General features: G+C 39.7%; 1 protein-coding gene across 3 annotated transcripts in view; it reads left to right on the top strand.

Moving 5' to 3' along the window:
* The window catches only part of LOC124774955 (polypeptide N-acetylgalactosaminyltransferase 5), a 206,143-nt gene that overhangs the window by 167,151 nt on the left and 14,672 nt on the right, over positions 1–24,320 (top strand). For 2 of the 3 annotated variants that reach the window (XM_047249672.1, XM_047249670.1), the window contains exons 6-7: positions 5,598–5,775; positions 14,636–14,816. In XM_047249672.1, the coding sequence (XP_047105628.1) occupies positions 5,598–5,775; positions 14,636–14,816 (359 nt within the window). Of the gene's footprint in view, positions 1–5,597; positions 5,776–14,635; positions 14,817–20,703; positions 20,885–24,320 lie in introns of all 3 variants that reach the window. The other variant, XM_047249671.1, reaches the window with a different exon arrangement.

The raw sequence follows: 24,320 nt of genomic DNA, 5'->3' as shown, positions 1-24,320 counted from the left end.
AAACTCCCCAGAATTAAACTTAATCAAGAATCTGTGAGGGAATTTTTTAGAATTCCGGGAATTTTTCGTTTATTAAGTTTTCAGTTAATTTTTTTGTAACTTTGACTGGTAAGAACCGATACTCAAACTAAAGGATATTACTATATCCCGCTACTGCAGAATAATACTGCAGTGTTAAAACATGAACGAGTGAAAAAAACAAAAATAAAACTTAAATTGCAAAGGAAATGCACCATATAAAATAACAAAGTGCTCGTACAAGCGTCTGCCAACAGCAGAATGTGTCAAAGGCTTTTTAGTACCTTTTCCCGCTTCTGGCAACGGGACAGGGCTTAACGAGCTGAGCGGAATAAAACCGAACCGGAGAATGCCAACTGCTGCTTGTTTATGTGGTTGCTTCGTTTTGCGAATGTTCAGCATTGTTATAATTACTAGCGAAATCCATAGATTCAGACCACCAGAGTGGAAATAAACGACTAACAGGAATAACAGGTAAGAAAGATTACGTATTATCTTATCGATGTATCCATGAAAGTGAAATATTGACAGAAAATTTTTGGCCAGATCGTTACACTAGACAGGGCCAGTTGCAGTCCCTGGCTAGCAGCCGCTTAAGTCCCATTCTGGAAGTAGCTTGGGAAACGCATTGTACAAACTTGTAATAACGACTAACCGGAGAATAATCTCTGGATAACTAAACCGGTGATTGTGGCAGGGGTAGTAAAGTTAACCGGAGAAAGAGTTTTGACAGTGGTAGGAATAGTTACAGAATTAGTGATGATAAGACTGTTTGTTAGAACGAGGAAGGAGAAGAAACAGGGACATCACACAAATTATGAAAGAATATGACGATCCCAAATTCATACAAAAATTTCGTTCTATTTTTCGGTCTCGTGTATGAGAAACTGGAGCGAATGAATGAAATGTGAAACTATTTTCTAACGTAAAGCTTTTTGCTTGTAGTAGGCCAAGTAGGTATTTCTTATTGATACTTTGTGAATTATTTTGTCATATTATAAAAATGAGCATTATTGCCAAAACAGTGTCGCTTATTTGGTGTGTGTTACAGTTGCTGCAATATTAGAAAGGCCTATTTCATTTTATGCGGCACACAGTGACAAAATAGACGTAATCAGATCTAGAAACCTCACCAGTCTTAGGTACTAATCGTATTAACAGCTTTTTCAGTATTAGACAATGACGTTTCCATTTTTCACGTAGCAAAATGTTTGACGAATTTTGATAAGGTAATAGTTCTTTCGCAGAAAGGAAAGAACGCCATGTAAAGCTGTAGCAAGATTAGAGAAAAATCGCTAGGACCTAAGGATTGAAGAAATGTGTACTGTCTTGCCTGTCTCCTGTCTTTACTTGTTTTAGGTATCCTATATTTAATTTTATGTTACACAGAAGAGCAAGTTATTTGCTAATAGGCAATAAAGAGTCCAGATTTTCTGAAGAGTACTTATTCTCCTGGTTGCAAATAATCCTATCCAGTATTGAAACTTCCTGACAGATTAAAACTGTGTGCCAGGCCGAGACTTGAATTCGGGACCTCATTCTCAATCCTATCCAGTATTAATTGCGAGAGGTTGGGCCGAATGTCAAACTGGCCCACTGGGAGCAGGATAGGCACTTAAGGAAATATTAATGTCCACTGTCGTGAAATAGTTTGATGGCATCCATTACAAAATATACACATTTGAGTTCCACAGCGCTAAATACAGTGACGTGCGCTATAAGAATATTGTTTGAAGAGGCGTGGCACTGCACTGCACACTTTAAGACCAAATAACGTGTCTTACATTTCCTCAAAGATATATGTTTTATGTATCGGACTCTTCAGAAAGATGTGCGCTGCAAAATGAACTTATTTTTGAAAAGTCTTTTTTTAGATGTCTGATGCGCAGAGCAGTCTGAGTTATAGTGGGAGGGGGAGGGGAGGGGGAGTAGTCTCCATGTGACCCGTGTTTACATTTAGTGATTTTTCTGTTTCCTCTTCATTTACTGCTCTCACGTCAAATGAAAACAAGACAGATTTCTGTGGCTGGGAGCTATCAAGTGAATTAAAACACATTCAAAAAATTACGGAAGGCTAAAATATGTTACTAGTTTCAGATTTTATTTTGTTTCCACCTTTCTGACAGTCAAGCATTAATCGCCTTGCAGAACAATAAAGTTATTTTTGTTAGTTTGCTAAAGAAATTTGGCGTTTAAAAGGGTTTCCTGCTGAGGCAGTGAATTTATTTGAAACGAAGTGTCTAATTCCACACTATTGGCTAGTTTCAACTGTTCGCTGCGTTTCAAGTGCATGTTTTAATCTTCTAGCACGTATGGCATTATGCTATAACAAAGAAGCAAACATGAGATAATATAGTACTGGTAGAAGAAAATTTACGTCCCGAAAACCACACTGAAAAGTTTCATATCAGGTCAAGTCCTACGTCATTGGGAATCTGGACATACGAATGTGCACTGTAAGGCGGACTATGCATTTTAGTATGGTTCACGAAATTCCGACACTCTTGGATTATCCTCTGATGTCTTGTTTCTTTTATTAACAAGATGTAAGATCTTTTAATGTTTTACACGTACGAACATATGGGCATCCTACGTCACTATAGCTGCGCAAGCGGTGACACCTCTTATCTGGCGCTGTCTGGCAACAGCTGAAGCCTTAAATGAATCTATTTCTAACAAGTCGCGGGAAAATATTGCGAATTGTTGTTCAAAAAGCATTATTTTCAAAGTAAATTTTCTTTTACGCAAGATGAACTACGTGCGAGAATGTACGATGAATTTCCTAAATCTCTTTTAAAAATCAACTCTTTGATGACAAGCCATTTAGAAAATTTCTAGCCCAGAAGATCAGAGATTTATGTCGGTATTAAAAAATTTACTGGCATATTTGTGTGATGTATCTTAAAGTGTAACATGCGCTAAACAAATCAACATTACATATGAAAGCTTAGCTTCTCTTGTAGCATATTAATCTTTGAGACAAATACTATATGCGAAAGCTTTGCTTTTCTTGTAGCACTGCTATGTATATTAATTTAAACCATTAAATTTTCCTGTTGCTGCACATCAAAGATCTTTCCAAAACATGTTTTTTCGCCCTGAGTTTCGTTTTCTAAAGCGCCGGGAAATTCTACGCTTCTGTGTAAAACCATATCCATTCAAAGGATACGTTTTACAGTTCCGATGGAAAGTATACTGTCATTTAACATGGAAAAAGTGTGTTTTCACCCGGGAGAAAATGAATTTTTAACCGGGAGATCCGGGATAAATCCGTGAATTTCTTTTCCTTGTCCGTGTATACACCTTGAAAGAAGTTTGAGGCCATGAGGGTTACAGGACCATAGGATATATTGCAGGGAGAGTTCCCACATGCACAATTCAGAAGAGCTGTTGATGGTGGGAAGGGTCCATATGGCACAGGCTGTGAAGCTGTCAGGGAAATGAAGGATGTCGTGTTGGCCAGCATGCTCAGGAGATAAATATATACATATATATGCCCAACACAACAGCATGTGTTTTACACACACACACACACACACACACACACACACACACACACACACACACACACACACATCCTTCATTTCAATGACTGCTTCACAGCCTGTGCCATATGGCTCCTCCCGCCAACACCAGCTTTTCCGAATTGCACAGGTGGGAACTCTCCCTGCAATATGTCCTATGTTCCCGTAACCCTCGTGGCCTCAGCCTTTGTCAGTCATTTTTCTCATCCGTCCAGCACCCTCCCTGTTCCCATTCCAGCAGTAAACAGCCCTCATTCCACCAATGCACTCAGTCTTTTCACTTCTCTCCTTTCCCGCTGCCTCCCCACCTCTCCCCTGCCTTCTGTCTAACCTCCCGACTGCACCTCCTCGCCCCAACCTCCTCCTTACCACCACCCAATTGCCACTCCCATCATGCATTGCTGCTGTTGCTCACAGTGTGGCTTCTGCTGCCAGAGGCTGCAGTCGCACGCGCGCGCGCGCGTGCGTGCGTGCGTGTGTGTGTGTGTGTGTTTTTTTTTTTTTTTTTTACCCATATGCGGCTTAGCATCTCTGCTTTATGTTGAGTCGCGACTTTCCTTTTCATAATATTGTTACATTCCGCCCTAGATTTTCCATTGTTTGATATAAAAAACAGATAATTTACTTGGAGTAACATTATTTGTGTTACAATATGGGCACGAGTTCTTAATAGCATGAATTTGTGTGTGTGTTTGATGAGCAACCACATTTTGAAAAGTTTTTCCAGAGATAAAAGTGATATTAGGTCAAAATAAATAAAATAAAACCTGGACCAACTAGAAACTGATTGCTGAACTTTGACTGCTCTGCAGTTTACCTTACATTGCTAGCACAGCTAGCATTGTTGAGGATGGTTTACGATCTGCTGTGAATCAAAATGATCTTCTGTGTTTGGCTGATATGATTTGCCTACTATTTTGGTATTAATTGAACATGTGACAAAATGGTTTTTTTTTTTTCACAAATATTTGTAGCGCAAAACTGTGGAAACTTAACATTACTTAACACAAAGATTATCAGGTAGGAAAGAGAGAAATTTACTCCCTTTTGTGTTGTCAGTACTTTAATCATTTCCTACCAGCTGTGTTCCTGATACAGCTCTATTACCAAGTTAGTGATATGTCTATCAGGTGCATGCAGTGCAAGACAAAACAGCAGCAATTAAGCAAACAAGGAAAATAGTGAAACAGAAAAGAAAATGATGAATGAGACAGTGGTAAAACAGAAAAGAAAATCATGAATGAGACAGAAAAGGTGCAGAAAGACAACAGTTTGAACATATATTTGAGTCCTAATAATGTAAAATCACAATGGAAAATTAGATATTGGAGAAGAAGAGGTGTATAGACTGTAAATGTATTGAAACTAAGCTAATTATGTGTGTCTAATGATCTTACTGTCGACAAAGTGTTATTCGTAAAAAGGGATCCAGTTGGTTGTTCTAGAGTTTGCTGCCAGTAAAAGAAGGACCATCTGTAATATTTACAGACAATTTTTGTAAAGAATGAAAAATTGTCAGTAAATCAATAGCAGCAAAAGTAGAAGATACAGGATGGAAGGTCATACTGTTATCTGGGAGGTAGGCAAATACTTACCACAAGGAAAAAATGCTAACAGTTAAACAACAAATCAAAATAATTGATATAGCCTTGTTTTTATAAAGCATGAGAACAAGTACCTTCACAGACATGTGGGCATATGCATGCACACATACATACACATACTCTCTAGGCCATAGCATCACAGTGATCCTAGGGATTAACTTTGGAGAAAAGTGTGTGTTACAAAGTTAAAAAGTCTTCATCCTTATTCACCTCAACTGTTAGGACTACATTATTAAAGTGGCTAGAAACCTGTCATGTTAATAATAATTATACAAACTGTATCCGAATAGTGTATCCCAACAAAGTAATATAAAATTTTCTGCTGGAAAAGTTTTGTGATAACATTGTAAAAGTGTTCAAGTGAACAAGACAGAAACATGTAACTTGTAATTGACTCACTGGAAGTTAAATCAAGCTCATACCAACAGTGGTCAGCATCTGTGTTTTACAGGTACCGGGTGCCTCAGAGGGAAATGGACAGGCGGAGTGGAGATCGCACTGCCCCCTTGCGGACACCAACAATGGCAGGTGGATTGTTTTCAATTGACCGTGATTACTTCTATGAATTAGGAGCATATGATGAAGGAATGGACATCTGGGGTGGTGAAAATCTGGAAATGTCTTTCAGGGTAAGTCCACCTAAAATTGAGGAAGCAGATTTAACTCTTAGTAGCTTTAGTTGCAAGATGTACCATTTTTCAGTATCTAGTTGAAATAGAGTCTTAAGACCATTTGTAACTCTCTGTTTCTAGTGCTGCCTCTGAACTCGCGGACAGTTTGAAAACTGGCGTACACAGAAAACATAGAGTTCCGTTGGCATTTGATACCTTGTCTTTGAGCTCGCAGTTGTTGCTTTATTCCTGGAACTAAATACAGTGGTGAACAATGTTGTTTGTACAACATAGAAACAGTTACTTCAGTAGCCGGTGTTCAGTCACATGATTTATTGATAGAATTCAAAGACAAAGCCCATAACAATGCCCATAAACATTACAGCATAGTATTTGCACATAATATGCTTTTACAGCAGCTGGGTGGTAACAGTTCTCTGAAAATAGTTGCAGAAAGAAATGTCCAATCATGTAGGAACTTTGATGTCAAATAGAATGCGATTTTAAATCCCCCCTTCCCCTCACCCCCCCCCCCCTCCCTCCCTGCCTCCCTCCCTGTGGGGTAGAGGGGTGTAATGCTTGCCACATCCGTGATGTTTTTGATAAAGCCTCGTTTGCATCTCGAGTTGTTTCAAACGGCGAGCACCTGAGAGAGCTTAGTATTCATTTGTTGCGAGAAGTTTAGTGATCCAAGGTCGCCAGTCCTCTGTAACTGTAAGCTGTGGCTATTCTTTTGCGACGACCATGTGGTGCATTGGTGGATTGTTGTGTGTCACAGGGAGTGGAGATCGTGGCTTAACCACCCGAATCGTGAGAATGGTAAAAACCTCTATAAAGAAAGGTGTCAGTGTCAAGGTATGGTGTGCACTGATGAGATGTGTGGCTGGTGAGGTGGAAGTCATTTTTAAGCAACCTCTTGGGACCTGCCATCGCACCTAATTTTATATAATACATTAAATTTATTTGCAATTGTGAATAAGGACAACCATCAGGTAGAATGGAATGAGGACAATGAAAATTTGTGCCGGAGAGGGACTCGAACCTGGATTTCCCGCTTATCGCGAGAGGTCGCCTTATCATTTGGCTATCCATGCACGACTCATGGCCAGACCCAAACTTCCATATGTTGTCAACCATGGGTCTGGCCGTGAAATGGTAAGGCGACCACTTGCAGTAAGCGGGAAATCTGGGTTTGAGACCTGGTTTGGCACAAATTTTCATTGCAGTCATTCCATTCTACAGCTGATGGTTGTCCTTATTCACAATTGTGAATACATGTAATGTATTTCATAACAGCTGTAGTCACTGCAATGGACATGCATGCATGCATAAAGGAACTTTGCATCATAATCAGAATAACACATCCACTTTGTGTAAGGGTTACCCAGGCAAGTGGGTTCTGTCTGGGTGGACTGTCATGTCCCTAGCTGCTCGAGGGAAAACCATGGTGAATCAAATTAGTACTTCCACTCTCAATGCAGTGGATGTACCATCTGGAAGTATTCGCACCTATTCAACAAAAATACTGAGGGAGGTTGGTTCTCCTGTTAATGAGATTGTATTTTGTAATAGGGATCAAGGAGTCATAAACCAGATTGTGTTTCTACTGAACAAGGAGGAGGGGACATTTGAAAAAGTGTCGCCCTTCTATATTCATAAAGGGTCAGGTTGGTACCTTAAAATCTTTTTGGTTGAAACTAACGGGTCAAAGCAGGTGGGGCTTCTATGGAATTTAAAAAAAAAAAACTGGGCCACTGTGATAGCGTTGAGACTTAAAACTCCTTCAACTCGAGCACGGATGTAGTCAGTCCTATGATATAATGGACTTCGACATCTCGGAACTGAAGCAAGAGTGGGTGTCACTGGTCTTATTCAACATTGTACAAAGAATGTGCTGGAATAATGGGGAGATAAAAATGACTGCCATCGATTTTGCCACACAACCCTGAGTTACAGAGGTGAAGGAACTTGGGGGAAATGTGGAAAGGCAGCCCATGAATGTGGTACTGACTGCCCTTTTCCAGTGGTATACACCAACTGCTCTGGGAGTCACCCAATGTGGAGCAAAGACTGCACAGTATTTGCCAAAGAGCTTAAAATCCAGGAAATAAAAGTGACAAAGTGGTTTCCTTATGCTGAAGCCAAGAAGGGTCAAATGGCTCTGAGCACTATGGGACTTAACATCTATGGTCGTCAGTCCCCTAGAACTTAGAACTACTTAAACCTAACTAACCTAAGGACATCACACAACACCCAGCCATCACGAGGCAGAGAAAATCCCTGACCCCGCCGGGAATCGAACCCGGGAACCCGGGCGTGGGAAGCGAGAACGCTACCGCACGACCACGAGATGCGGGCAGCCAAGAAGGAATATGAGGCTATGAAACCCCTGTCTTTCCTACATTTTTTGCTTCCTCGTTGAATAAACCTGTTTCCAAAAAAGTGCTTCAATGTGTTTGATGCCGAGTGAACTATTACCCACCACTAGCACCCAAATTGCAGCTGTACATCCCAAAGCAAACATAGAAAAGGCATACCAATCCAGGTAACATTGACACCCACACAAGTGCAACACTTCAGCAGTGAACATGGACAAGGCAGCCCAAAAGCAGAGTGTCTTCCAATGTCACCTTGCTCCATCATCCTTGAAGGGAAAAGGGACGGGGAAAGATTCACAGTATTGTCTCCAGGTGTCATCAAACATCATTCTGGCATATCTGACTGACGAGGAGGGTGTCATAGAGTTAGATGCCTTATGACGAGACCGTAACAGCCCCTCCGCTCCCCCTTGCTCTACAAGTGCCTCAGCATCCCAACACAAAGATAGGAGTAAATTGAAACAACATCATTGAAATGGTTCCCATACTTCAGTAAAATATTAATGGATACAGGATCCAGATTGGGGAATTGAGGCTCATCTTAGAGGACAAGCCTGTCTGCCTGTGTCTCCAGGAGACCCATTTTAAAACCACTGACACACCTCTTCTTGGAGGCTATCACCCCCTCAGAAAAGACTACCTTATTGGTGATAGGGCTAAAGGTGAGGTAGCGATGTTCATTAAGGACACATTCCACTCCTCAACAGTGCTCTTAATCGCAACACTACTAGCGGTCGGCATTAGGTCACAGTCTGCTATGTTGTACCTACTGCACCATGAGAAGTTGACGGTGAGATCCTCAACAGCTTGTTGCTGGAACTGCCCCATACCTTTCTCTTTTTAGGAGATTTTAATACACACAGTGGACTGTGGTGATCCAACACCACTTGTCTCAGGGATCAAGTACTTAAGGATTGCACACAAACTGAAAACATCACACTGATGAACATGAGTCAAGGTACTCATTTCAGCATCCGTACAGGTTCATGTACAGCCGTAGACCTCTTCTTTTGCTCACGTGTCTTTGTGGGCACTGCCCAGTGGGAGTTGGATGACAAACTTCATGGCAATGACCACTATTCAATCTGGATCCATCTGCCAGATGGAGCAGATCTCAAAAGGAGGCTGCTGAGATGCCTGTTCAGAGAGGCTAACTGGATCCTTTACAGCTATTTAGCTGTTTTTTAGCAATGTGGGTACGTCCATGACTAGGTGCATCCCATTAAAGCCATGATACAAGAAGCCACTATTGCATCCATTCCAAAGTCTCAGGAAATCCGAGGAAGCAGTAAGTCCCTTGGTGGATTGATGAGTGTTTTTCTGCAATCAGGGACAGGAGGGTAGCTACAAGAAGGTTCAGTTGGTGCCCTAGAGATGGGAAACTTGCAACCTTTTGGGTGGCAAGGGAAAAAGGAAGGAGAATAACTTGAGAAAATGAGGAAAGGTCTTGGCAAGAGTTCCTGAGCTCCAGCAGTGGGTCCACATCCACAAGTAAAGTTTTGGGAAGCGATTAGGAGGATTTTCAGGTGAAGCTCCCATCCACTAGTAGCAGCTGTAAGAGAATGGAGGTGCCACCTCACACTGCTGGGAGACATCACTCAGACATTGGCTGAATATTATACAAATATTACAGCTGATTGTAGCTGGGACCCAACTTTCTGTCATTATCAGTTGACACAGGAGAAGGTGGGTTTTGATTTCCATTCCACTAACATGGAAGGAAACACCTGGCCTTTTTTCTCTGGGAGTTGGAGTCTTGTTTTAAAACAGGGGGATACTATTCAAACTTTTTAGGAAAAGCTGAAATATCTGTGCCTCACATTTGGTGAATGGCTAATGTGGCCACCACACCTTAAAGATCAGAAATTAAGAAAATTCAAGGCTTGAAACATCTCCAAATGCCTCACTCATCAGTGTATGGGAGCCGACGGGGCAGTTCTGCTCCAGTTTTACGAAGTCTTTGCGGGAACCTTGCTTGAATACGGATGCCAGATTTATGGATCTGTGAGTCTTTCATACCTCAGAATGCTGAATGTAGTTCACCATGAGAGTATTGTGCTTGTCGGACGAGTCCAGTTGCAAGTTTGTGTGCAGAGGCTAGTAAGCCTCCGCTGTCTGTCTGATATTTCCTCCTCATCATATGTCAAGCACACAGGACTCTGGCTGTTCCAAGATCACCAGGGCAATGAGTCCATTGGCTACTAAAGAGGCTCAGGTTAGTTTTCGAATTCACTGAGCACAGGAAGAACTGTGCACCATCTTATACAGGGTGAGGCAGTGAAACGGCACGATTTAGATAGTGGTTGTCGGGCGCGGAGGGGGGTTGCGAGAGTGGGGGAAGTGACCTAGGGCGTCTAGAGTGGTGGAAGTTTCAGTAGCCATGGAGCGTTGGTCGAGTGCGCAACGTGCATATGCCGTAAAGGCATATTACAAAAACGCGGATAGTGTGGTTGGTGCTCAACGCGCCTTTCGTCGTGAATTCAACCTGCCGCCACGGGCTCCCGTGCCATCAAGGAAAGCCATTCTCCTTTGGGTTAAAACCTTTGAAGCTACTGCTAGCACAACAAAGAAAAGAGGCGGCAGCACAAAAACAATCTGGACACCTGAGAACATTAATCGTGTGCGCGAAGCGTTGGGACGAAGTCCGCGAAAATCCGCGAGACGGCACAGCGCAGAACTTGGTCTCAGCAATCGATCAGTAAGACGGATTTTGAAGAGTGACCTTCACTATCATCCATACAAAATTCAGGTAGTGCAAGCCCTTAAACCTAATGACTACAATAACCGTATATGCTTTTGCCAGTCAATGCTTAACGTTATTGAACGAAATGAAGAAAGAGTGCATAACTTATGGATGAGTGATGAAGCCCACTTTCATCTTAGTGGGTACGTAAATAAGCAAAACTTCAGATATTGGTCCTCAGATAACCCGCACGAACTTCATGAAAAACCTCTCCATTCTGAAAAAGTAACAGTCTGGTGCGCAATGTCATCTCGTGGAATCGTGGGGCCCTATTTTTTTGAAGATGAAGATGGCAACACAGTGACGGTAAACTCTGGACGTTATGCTGACATGTTGACCATTTTTGGTCTGCCTGGAATTGATCGACATGATCCAGATGCTGAAACACTCTTCCAGCAAGATGGTGCAACAAGCCATACTGCTAATGTCTCAATGGAATTGCTCAGACTTGCATTTCCACGACGTCTAATCAGCAGGAATGGCGATTTCCCCTGGCCTGCCCGTTCACCAGATCCGACGGCACCAGACTTTTTTTTCTTTGGGGCTACCTCAAGTGCAAAGGCTTCCAGGAAAATCCACCAAGAACAAAAGAAGACCTGAAGGAGCGAATTCGACAGGAAATTAACAACATTCCAGTACAGATGCTACGAAACGTCATGGGACAATTTCATCTCAGGCTTAGACAATGTGTGCAAAACCAAGGACGACACCTCACTGACACCATATTTAAAAAATGATTGTTTTTAAGTTAAATCTTTAATTTCCACTCTTGTACTTGAGATCCATGTTCAACTATTATGATTTTACTTGTAAATAAATCTTTGGTGGTTTTACAAAATCGTGCCGTTTCACTGCCTCACCCTGTACTTTCAAAATTTTACAAGATTTTAAACTGCGACCTACATTTCATTAGTGTTTACTTGGATGATCCTATGCAGGGGGATTTTATCAGGTGCTCCATATTCTATGACTTTGGCCTAGGATAGGGGTCCCAGAGCAGTTTAAATTTATTATGCAAAATTGGTTGCTATCCTGAGGGCAATAGAGCACATGAGATGACGTAGTGGCAAGAAATTTCTCATCTGCTCAGATTCCCAAAGTGCCCTTCTTCATTGGTCTGATGTACCCAGTAGGTAGGATTGTGCAAGAGGTGCAGGACACTCTCTTTCTCTTGGAAAGACATGAAAAGGAAATAATTTTCTACTGCGTTTCAGGACATACAAGGATTTGGGGCAGTGAACTCACAGACATGGCTGCCAAGGCAGCTTGCCCCCTTCCACCTCCTGATTGCTGTTCAACCCCCACATATGTGACCCAGAAGACCATGTGTTTGTGGGAGGCTAAATGGCTGGTAGTGAAGAGTAATAAGCTGCCATCAGTGAAACCTTCATTGCGACCACGGCTTACCTCCTGTCGACCATTATGAGCTGAGCTGAAGAAGTAGACCTTACAGGCCAGAGTAGGATACTGCCCATTGACACATGGCTTTCTCCTCCATTGCAAGGAGCCACTACTGCATCAGTGATGTGGAACACAGGTGTCAATACAGCCTATTTTAATTGAGTATCTTTGTAGACCACCTTATCATAGACCTTGGTCTCCAACAGGGCTGTCATCTATTTTAACTGATAATGAGATGAGTGTGATTCATGTTTTAAGGTATTGTGTGACGTTAGGACTCCTTCCCAAAATATTGAGTGTAAGAGTTTAATGTGTCACATAGTGGCTTGGTCACCCATTTTATTTAAATAGGCACCTAGCCAAAATAATCAGCACCCTTTTAACTGTGTGTGCACTGATATTTAATTCTTGATCTTATCTAGTTATTTTGCTGTGTTTTATTGAAATTGTATGGATAGTCTTTTATGAATCTCCTGATGTGAATGCTATATTTTAGATGCTTGTGGGTTGTTGCAGCTGGGATTTAAAATTTGTCATTTTTGATAGATTTTTATGCCACATTTTTATTGCAGTGAGGCATATCTCTACTGTCTGTACCTTCCCTAGTCAATTAGTGGACTAGTTTACAATTTGTGTCGTATCGTGTGTACTAGGACTGTTTCTGTTTCTTTAAATTATTTTGACTTTTTTTTTTTAGAGTTTCTTGCCTCATAGTACACAATTATGCTGAATTTTTTTCCCCCTCATAGTACACAATTCCATGCAGAGGAACTATTTCATCATGGAAAACAGTAGTTTCAGTAATGAATTAAATTTGATCACTTCACAGCTGTCCCATGTTGTTTGAGAATATTAAAGTATGGGCAGTTTTGAATGCAAATATGAATGTGTGTTCAGTATTCAATAGGTATGAAGTTACTGCTACTTGTGTACTGTACATAAATAAAACATCACAGTAATGAACAAAAGCACACCAGATAACTTAGCAATTCAGGATCCATAAACCAAAATTAAATTTTGTAAATGGTGAAAGCTGGGATGGTCCTCTGGAAAAGGCCGTGGTCTGTTTCCCATCCCACCATTGTGTAATCCAGTCTTGCATCACATCATTGATGTTACACTACTGTCTCGTTGCCTCTATTGCTCACAGAAATCTAGTGGAGTAAAACATAAAGCGGATGAGAGGGTGCGGGAAGGGTGTTGGTAGTTAATAAAAATTAAATTAGCACATCATTTTTGAGCACTAGCTGTAAGAAAAATTGCAAAATGGAGTAATATTTGATAAAAATCTAGGTGCCACATCGACCTTTGTTTAATTGTGTGGGAATAGGGTGGAGAAGCTGGTTCTGGAAGTTGCTGTTTGTGTTATTTTATATTTGTTTCGGTCTCTGCTGCCATAATGTTTTACATAATGTTTGACTTAGCTGATATTTCATAATTATTAATGAAAAGCATAGTATTGTGCTATTCATTTATAATGTTGTTCTACCAAAAAGAGGTGGAAAAATCTGTTAGTTCATGCTTCATGTTGTGCCGACTAGAATGGACAGGATCTCAATTCAGTCTTGCAATTAAAGCAATCTTTTCCAATAATGGAGGGAAGCACATTTTCCATGAAAACTGCATGTCTAATTCCTGTAACCTATTTTGTCTAGGAGAACATAACCACTATTTCCAGTGGACCAATGTTACAAGTTGTTTCTCATTATAGACTATTTTTATTTGGACACCAATGAAAGGTATGTTTGATGAAACCATAAGGTACAGTAATCTCATCAGTTAAGGGAATCAAGAGAAATTACAACATTAATGACTTCAGTTATAATCACCAATCACATAGCGACAATTTTTTTTTGGTCATAGTCATGTGGAAGGGATTATGGTTGCAAGCTTCTGATAAAAGATAATGTTGAGATTTTCCCATTAAGACAATTGTCTGTTTTTTTTCCTTCAAAACATCATAATCCTTTTAGAATATTGAGACAGGACTGTTTTTTGCATTTATTGGATGTGTCATAATCATTGTTTAAAGAGTGAGAATAAGGCCCATTTAATATAGAAGAGAGGAAACTGTAGTTAATGGAAATACTGTGTATGACTGATTTGATATACACACATAATTTTATAGTGTCACTAGAGAAAGAATCTGTATTGTACAACTATTGTTATCTACTTTTAACTTGTTAACTTTTCAAATAGTCAATGTTAAATTAACCCATGAATATTAGGTAGTATACCTGTTTTGTTATGACAGACTGATCATCTGCTTGAAATAGACTATATTGCTGTGAATGTTGGGTCATGTACCACATAAAGCTGCAGAAAACTGTGCGGAGCATGAGCGTTGTGTTTGCAGGTGTGGCAGTGCGGCGGAAAATTGGAGATCATCCCCTGCTCGCACGTCGGCCACGTGTTCAGGGACAAGTCCCCCTACACTTTCCCTGGCGGAGTGTCTAAGATAGTGTTGCACAACGCCGCCCGTGTCGCCGAGGTCTGGATGGACGAGTGGCGTGACTTTTACTATGCCATGAATCCAGGTCAGCTACAGGCCTGCCGACATATCGGTCAGACCGAATAATCATCATGGCAGTTAGCCATTTGGTCGGCATGTGGGTTCGGGTTTCAATAACTCTTTGCTCTAACGAATAACGGTTATGTTGGTGCACGTCAGTTGTTTGAATCCTATGTGGAGCTTATGTAATTCAGTAAGAAAGAAAAGTGCAATTGGGAATACGTCATAATTTATGCTTTCAAACAATGGAAAATACTGGATGGAATAAAAATAATATGGGAAGGATAGATTGCTACTCACTGCATAGAGGAACTGTTGGGTAGCAGACAGCACACTGAAAAGGATACTGTATTTATGTTCAGCTATTGGACTAAGTCTTTCATCACACATAGAAAACGCACGCATATTCATACAAGCACAATCAGCATAAAATGGCCGCTGTCAGCTCCGGGCACTGAGGCCCTAATGCTAGTTGACAGTGGCCGTGTGTGTGTGTGTGTGTGTGTGTGTGTGTGTGTGTGCGTGCGTGCGTGCGCGCGCGCAGCGCGCATGTACGTGTGCGCAAGTGAGATGGAGGACTTAGTCCAAAAGCTGAATATAAATATAGCATTTTTTTCATAGCTCTTACCAGTGGCTCAATGCCTCCTCTATGTGATACATAGCAATCTACCCTTTTTATATTTTGTGCTTTATACATTATGTTTTTATTCTTAAATCAAGAAACAAGGCACATACCTCTCTCTCTGTTTCTGATTTGTTTTCTGGAAACAGATGTGGTAACAATCATTAGATAAAAATTTATTCCTCACTGTTGTTTTACATGTTAGCTACTCTAAAACCTGTGCATTGGCTATTCATTTATGAGTCCTAGTAGTAACCATATAATTTAAGTGTTCTGTATGGACAGGTTAATAACAAGTAGATATAAACATACCAGATTAACTTCCTTAGATGTGGTTGTAACAATTATCCTGGCAGAATTGTATTTTTAACCAAGAAACAGAGTAATTGACTGTGTTGGCAATGACTTTCTTTTGTTGTGAAATAACCAGTGTGTGTTCCAAATGCACTGTGTTTACAAACCCTTAATTTACTGTTTCATTCATCTCATTTTCTTATAGGTACTTATCATATCTTTGTCATCTGTCCCAAAAGGTAATCTGATTAGCAGCATGAGTATCATTGGTGTGCTAACATGTTACTTGTGTGTGGTTGCAGTGGGGTGGTATTCAACATGTAATGAATTTGTTGCACTGCTTTGAAGGCATTGTTTTGGGAATGCTTAACTAACCTGTGATTATTAACATGTAGTCAGTACACACATGTTTGTTAGCATCAGTTCAAAGAAAGCACTTATTCGGTATGCCAGTACTGAAATAATAACTAATGTAATGAACCAATTTGCTCCTAAGTGTGGGAATTTACTTTAATGCTATTATACTCTCCTGTGCAGATGTTGAAAATGTTCACTGTGAGAGTGTTTGTGTCCTAATTAAGCCAGAAACAAACTTGGAAGTAAATATTTATTCTATCAAAAGAAAACTTAACTCAGAAAAACTAAAAACATATGAGATAACTGTTGGGTGATGATCACCTTTAGGATGTGACGTGTTTAGCACTGTCAATACATAGAGTGCATGTAAAAGTACACACTCTATCCTAGCTTTCAAAACTATTAGATCAGAATAAAACCATTGGAAAATCCAGGATGGGATAACAACCATGTGGAAAGAATAGATAGCTGCTCACCACATAAAGGATGCATTGAGCTGCAGACAGGCACAATAAAAAAGAACACTAAAAACATTTTATCTTTTGGACAAAGTCATATTTCAGAAGCAGAAAACGCTCACACATCCACACAAAAACAATTCGCACACACGACGACTGTCTCCGGGTAGTAAGGTGGTTGGTGCCTTTGACCCCAGTGTTTTTTCTACTACTGAAGGAAGACTGTCCAAAATCTGAAATATTTTTAGCATTCTTTTTCATTGTACCTGTCTGTGACTCAGTGCTTTCTGTATGTGGTGAGGAACTATTAATTTTGTCTTCAAGAGGAGAAAGTGATAAGTTAGGGAATATTAAAAAGGAAAGAGTCACTCACAATGCAGGGTGAACAGGACCCACCTACAGTGGTGAGGACGAGAGGAGACAAAGATGAAAAGGGGGAGGGGGTGTATCATAAAAGTGAAAACAAGAAAATGAGAAGGGGGGGGGGGGAGAGGAGGAAAAAGAGACAAAGCTAAGATCTAGAGAAAATAATGAGATGTTATGTACACAAAGGCAGACAGTTCTTCTCTATGCCCATTCCTCCACTCATGCTGTTTAATAGTGATTATGAAACACTGTGCTGTTGTCACAAGAAGCAGGGACCTTGGGCTAAGGATGAGGGTTGAGGAACATCATATGATTTGGCTAACAAGTTATGGAATTTAGGAGAATGACAAGATGACAGTTGCTGATATTGGGAGGCTATTAGGGAGGGAGGATCTCATTTTGGGGTTTGATGTGAGAAATGTATATCCTTGACCAGCACTTTTTTTCTAAAAAAAAAAAAAAAAAAAAAAAAGTTTGAGGGTGCTCCGACATTGGATATAATGCAGCGAAAATTACTTATAACTGAAGCATGGGGTACCACCCGTCTGCTTTTAGCCATGTAGTGGGACCGTAGAGACATCCATCGGTAGCTTGGCGTTTGAGCGTACGCATATCCTTTTAGCACTACCATCGCCCACTATTAGCTGGTGAGAGCACTACATGCTTGTTGAACTGGTTGCCAACGATTCAGTTGCCGAGAACGGTTGCCGCAGCTTCAAAATGCTTGAAACAGTCAGTGATATCACTTTTCCCACCAAAAACTGCACTGGCATCGTTCGTATTGCAATTACCGACACGAAAAAATGAAATAAAAAAATTTTTCTGTGAAATAAATCTTTAACACTCTTCCAAGTTCTCAACATCGTAAAAAAATTATTTTGTTGATGAAAAAGTTTAGGGGTACGCATCCCCCAGCATTCTCCCAGAAAAACAGCACTGGCCTTGACAGAGTAAAGTATGAAGGTATTAAAGTGCTGAGTGGTACAGGGTGACAAAGGGACTGCTTCTGAGTCTTCTTGGATGTGGGATCTGTATTGTCCATGGGTTGACGGCTGGATACTGCATGGGAGATTTGTTTGTGAGCAGTATCTATGGGGTATTTGTGGGAGAGTTTGTTAGTGTAAGTGTTCAGGGATTCAGTTTCAAACTGAATTTGAGCTGGGAAAAGAGGTTTAGCTCTTGCAGGAAATGGAGGTGTTCTTCTTCACTGTGAATCTCAACCACAAAGGTGTAGTTACTAAATCTGTACCAAGCCAAGGAGAAGTTACATCTTCTGGCTCTTGAAAAAATGCCTCTTCTGTATAGCCCTTGAGAAGGTTGGCATAGGGCAGCACCATCCTGGTTCCTGTAGCAATACCCGTGATTTGTTTGTAGGTCTGCCTCTCAAGGGTGAAGTAGTTCAGAACTAGTTGTTCCTAAAGCTAGGATAGCGTGTGTACTTTTATGTGTATGTATTGGCAGCTATAAGTATTTTTTTAATAGCTTATTTTAGTTTGCTATTTGCAGAACTGCATCAGATTTTATTCACATTTCATCAGGACTCTGTAATTGTCTCCAGTAATGCAGCTGCTGAAGGGTTACAGTTGATATTATACTTGCTTTGTTATTATCCGCCTAAGTGTTTATTGGGGAAAAAAACGAAATGAGTTTGGAGTAGGGCATTTGAAGGAGAGATGTTCAAGCTTTCATTTCGTTCTCAGGTGCCTGTTTATTTTGTGAATCACAACAGATGTATTCATTGTTGTTCCCTTGTACTTCTCAATTGAAGAAGTGCACCATTTGGAATTGCTTATCAACAAGTCGTCGTCTTTTTGGTAAACACAGCTAAATTTATCTGTGACAGTATCTGGCTACTCACAGGTGTCTCTTTTGTCCAGTCACTCTCCCCGTATTTTCTTTTTTATCGCTATTTTAAATTATTAGGTGCAGCACTGTGGAAGTAGACATGTAACTGACAGGTGACGTTGATGCCATTCTTGACAGAGTGTCTAGTAAACTTCCCAGTTGATGCACCACATCAGCAATGCAAAAATCACTTATTAAGTATAACTCTCAAGAGGGTCAAGTATCTGTATTTGTGTCATACATATATAATATTTTGACCCAAAAAATATCTGTATCTAAATACATTCTCCATAAGCTGCACTATAGTGCATGACAGAGGGTACTTTGTGCTGCTACTAGTCATTCCCTTTTCTGTTCTACTGTGGACTGAGGTGAAAATAATTATCTATAAGCAGTCCATTTGCAAAAAACAAAGTTAGTGCTTCTGTCTCAAAGATTTCATAGTTGCATAAATATGTTTATCTTTTTTTAATGAACCTTTGGCCATTATTTGTCTAGAAGAAAAAGATTACAAATATCTTTCATGGATCAAAACTAGTTTCCAGTGAAAAATAGGTCTTCACGTAGTAGATGATTTTGTGGGTTTTCAAACAAGGATAATGCAGCACTTAAGATACTGCAGCAGAAAAATGTGTCTTTAGATAAATAATCAGATATACATGCTTTCACAATCTCAGATGTTACATGTGTGTCAGGGAAGGTGGTAAATAAGATATTTTCTGTGGAACATCAAACAGCATCATTTACAGATAATAAAAAATTGTGTAGTACTAAGAGACAGGAACATTCTACTGTACTGTGAAATATCAGAAGGGCAGTCAGGACCTAGGCCAACTGACATACTAGTCTCCCACCATAATTTTAGTAATATAACAAATATCCCATTTCTCTGTAAGGTCTGGCTGGCTACATCATGTTTTATGGGAATGCTGATGCTATTCTTCACATTGTAGTTGCAGCCTGTTGGATTTTACATGTTTCTCAATATGACACACTTTCTCTTCATGCACTATCTTTACATGATGACAAAGAATTTATTTTGTTTGTGCTATATCAAGGTTTGTGAGAGTTTGCACCCTGTGGTTTGATAGGTTAATGCATACTGCCGCTGCTAATGGCAGGGGATTGGTAGGACATCTAAGTGCGAACTTGAGTAATCACTGATACCTGTGCAGAAAACCAAATGCTTCTTCTGTGTTTGTCACAGTTGTTGCACTGTCAGCTACCAAAATTATACAAAAATGTATAAATTATTTTACTGTGCCTTCCAGCATGTAAAGTTTGATGTGTTAGAAAGTGAAAACATTCAAAGACTGCTAAGTGCTGGTAAGTTTGTCGGTATTGCAACTGGTACGTAAATGAAAAGTATATAGAAAGGGCTATAACAGAGAAAATTAGTTAATTGATGAATGATGCACATAGATAAAAAATTTTCTGTAGCAATCTGACAGTCACATGGCAGAGAAAATAATGAATCTGTGAGATTACAGTTTGGTTGACCTCAGTGGCAGCAGTTTGTGGGTGTACATAGTTCGTCACTGTGTGTCATGTAGCATTGTAACATATTGAGGAATAATATATGTTTTGTAACAGCACAATATTCACTTCATTATTCAATATCATTTGTGTTTTGTCATCACCTATAGTGGAATGCAGTTTACTAACAATGCTTCCACTACCCTTGCCATTAATTAGGTAACACATTACTTCTATTGCAGTGCTGAAAATCTGTATTTGTCTTATTTTCTCAAGTATACTGTATAATCTCAAGGTCAGGAAACTCTGATTGTTGTAAAATACCTTTAGTTCTTTCAGATTTTGTTCTGAGGCACGAGTTCTACCCACTCAGCATGGAAATCTAACTTCACTATAATTCCAGAACCATAAATGTGGTTTTCCCACACTTACCTTACCTCCCTGTTCCTCATACCCACACAGATTTTTAGTGAGCCTTCCCTTTGCTGTGCCAGGTTTGGATGTGTGGAGGTAGCCTGGAGATCGCAACATGTTCCCACGTAGGCCACGTCTTCCGCAAGTCAACTCCTTACACATTTCCTGGTGGTACCTCTAGGATAGTGAATCACAACAATGCACGACTCGCAGAGGTCTGGTTGGACGAATGGAAGGACTTTTATTACAGCATTAACCCAGGTCAGGCTGTGAGCTTCTTCCTATCTTTGTAAACTGCACTATCAAGCTCCTGGACAGTGTTGACCCCAGAATTAAATTCATCGTGTGCACTATTTGTCAGGGAGTGGGGTAGTGGACAGCAATTTTGCAGCAGGGTATATTTGAATGTTCCCTCACCCATACAAGGTGGAACATGAATTTGATTTGTTTACTACTACTAGTACTACTCACACACACACACACACACACACACACACACACACACACACACACACACACACACACACATTCATTTTCTCTTGGCTGTGGTCCAAACTGGGGGGAAATGAGCAGGGGAGATGATTTCATTTGTCTTTCTTTGGTAGTATATTGTTTTAAATTTACCAATTTACGTTTCAGCAAGTGATACAAGATAGTACTTACTTGCCTCCACATATCTGATTGTATTTGTGTGACTGTTAGCAGTGACAGAAAATAGTTCTGACTGTCAGTAGTGCTGTGAAATACTTCACAGTAAAGAGCAGTTAGCATCAGTATACATGGGAGACACCAAATATTTGCAAAATAGCACATTTTCCAATTGGGGAAGTGCGTACTAATAATTTTCAACAGAATGGACTTAAATCAGCTTCACTTGAACAGTCTTTATGTGTAAAAATTTCCAGGAGTTTGATATCCAGGAGTTTGATATTGCAGTACAGAATGCTTATGACTTCACTTTATCTGTAACATGCATGCTTTAACAAAGATTTGAAAGAATATAATATTTGTATTGCTTCGGGTCCATTTATGTATCTTAATATTTGTCATGCCTTTCTTCTTCATATCTTTGTAGAAAACTGACTTCCATAAATATATTTTATATCAGTTGAGTAAATATGTTGCTTTTGTGATGTGATGTGTGCATGAGAGAGAGAGAGAGAGAGAGAGAGAGAGAGAGAGAGAGAGAGAGAGAGAGAGAGAGAGATGAATGCATGATTTTTTTGTAATCCCGTCTTAATTTGTGTCTGTTAACCAAATATAAGCAAAACTGAAATTGTATTAATACTACAAAATAAGTATTATATCACCTGGTTGTTAACAAAGCTATATCACTTACGTTTGAGAAATTTTACTGTGTTAATGTGTGTAGAGCAAATTATCTTTTAAAATTTCAGTAGTACTGTCAGTAATTTGATTCTAATTTATTTGTGCATGGTAAAACACAAAGAACACTAATTGCAACTCTTTAGTTCATGTGCTAACATGCCCAGTAAAAACACATTCAGAGATTGGAACATTATGTCATTTGGGAAGGCACCGTTGTAGAAGGTATGATCTGTTTACACAACAAAATAGCAAATATTCTTTCATGCGCTTGAAATTTAATTGGTCTGCTCTAAATATAGGAGCCAACTAATGTAGGTGCTGATCTGATCTTAACAAAATTATGTTTTTCATACTTATTTTCTACTTCTTTTGTCATCTCATATGTAGGTGAGAGTAAACATTGCTTGAAGTGACAAATAATCTTCAATTATCAGGACATTCATCTGCTACGTCTTTTGTGTCTCAACAAAATTTCATGAGATGCAATAATAAGTATCGGTGGCCTTTATCACACAAGACTGAGCATTATATGATGATACCTGCTTTTGTTACATGAAAGATACACCAAAATATCCATTGTACACCAAATACTCAGTTGAATTAATATTTCGAACATGTAGCAAAATTGCCATACCTCTTAATCATAGAGTCAGCTGCTTTTAACTGTCTCACTGTGATAGTAATTATCCCAAGTTTTGTATATATTTTTCATTCCATTGATAGAGCAATAGACACACAAAATTAACCTTTATTTTGAGGCATCTTAAATAACTTTTTGTGATTACCATGTATTCCTAATGTTGAACAGCAGTTTGATTCCACTCGAGGGTAATTTTTCTGTATTCTCTTCAAATATCATTGACTTAACATTTTGCATTCATAAAAGACATCCCTAAAACATACAGGGCAATTGAGGGTACTGGAATTCAACATGTGTAAGGTAATTAATAATGCCACTGATAATTACCTTAAAGGTGTGAAATTCGACTACTACCAATAGATACCTTTAAAAGTGAAATAACTATTCCTAGCTTTCAAAACTATTAGTTTATTCCTTGAGGAGGAAAAGGGTAAGTTCAGGAAAGTTAGAGAGGAGGAATTGATCACTCAGACCCTACAGTGAGAGCAATCCGACTGTTATGACAACGTTGGGAAAACAACCCATGTCCTCACAGTAGGAGATTCCTCTCATATTGGGGTACGCTACAAGATTGTGCTTGGATGTAATGGTTTGACTTGCTGATTCAGTTAAGTGGATACAGGTTGCTCACCTACCCCACCAATTGGACTGCCAGAAGTTTGTTTTCCTGTCCTTTCAATGCACTGCATTTGATCTGTGCAGTGGAGAAACTTGGCAACTAAAATCATAGGATTACATTATAAACTGAGAAAGAACTGTGCCATGAAATATTCTTGAATGGATGTTCGCAACTGTAGAGTAACAGCTTATTGTTTCAGTCATTAGTATCTGCATTAGAAGTGGCAAATGTTGAGATTTGTGACATATCTTGGCAGCACAATATAACTGCTGAATTTTTTGAAATCCGTAACAGTATTTGTGCTAGTGAAAGTGAAAGAAGCAGTGATGCCTATTCTGTGTCCAATAATATGAGGCATAGTTGGTCAAAGAAAAGAATCATTTATTCTGGACATCTTTCACATTCATATTTGGCCTTTTTTGGGCTAGTCATATATGCAAACCACTTTCCACCTTGTACTAAAACACTGCCTGTTACACTTATATATTATGATGATTTAAATTGCAAGATAGAAACACCCTACAAAAAATGAGGCCAAGACAACCATTGCCTAAACATGCAGACATGCAGAAAGAATGCATAATGGCTAGCTTTTGAATGTTTGTTGTTTTTCCTGCTTCAGTAAACACTTTTATGTATCTGTCTGTGCAAATGCCAAAGTTAGTATGTGCACAAGTGTGTGGGTATTTATGTGGGGGGTGGGGGTCCAAATTTTTTGATGTTGCTACTAATGTATGTAATCTAAAAGTATAAACAATGAAATAACTAATTTTAAATGTTCAATGTATAGTGAAGATCTGAACAGTGGACACACACACACACACACAAACACACACACACACACACACACACACACACACACACAGAGACACAGAGAGAGAGAGAGAGAGAGAGAGAGAGAGAGAGAGAACACAAACAAGCACCACAACATTTTCTCAGTCCTGTGCTCCTAATTATACCACTTGACATGCAGCATCAGGACATTGTAGGTTTTGTGTGTGTGTGTGTGTGTGTGTGTGTGTGTGTGTGTGTGTGTGTGTGTGTGTGTGTTTTCCCGGGATGAGTTTATATTGTCACTTATTACATTTTTCATTTTCCTTCCTGGATTT

Source organism: Schistocerca piceifrons, chromosome 2, assembly GCF_021461385.2.
Source record: "Schistocerca piceifrons isolate TAMUIC-IGC-003096 chromosome 2, iqSchPice1.1, whole genome shotgun sequence".
Taxonomy (NCBI): domain Eukaryota; kingdom Metazoa; phylum Arthropoda; class Insecta; order Orthoptera; family Acrididae; genus Schistocerca; species Schistocerca piceifrons.
Note: the sequence above shows the minus strand (reverse complement) of the source record. Positions and strands in the feature narration are given on the sequence as shown.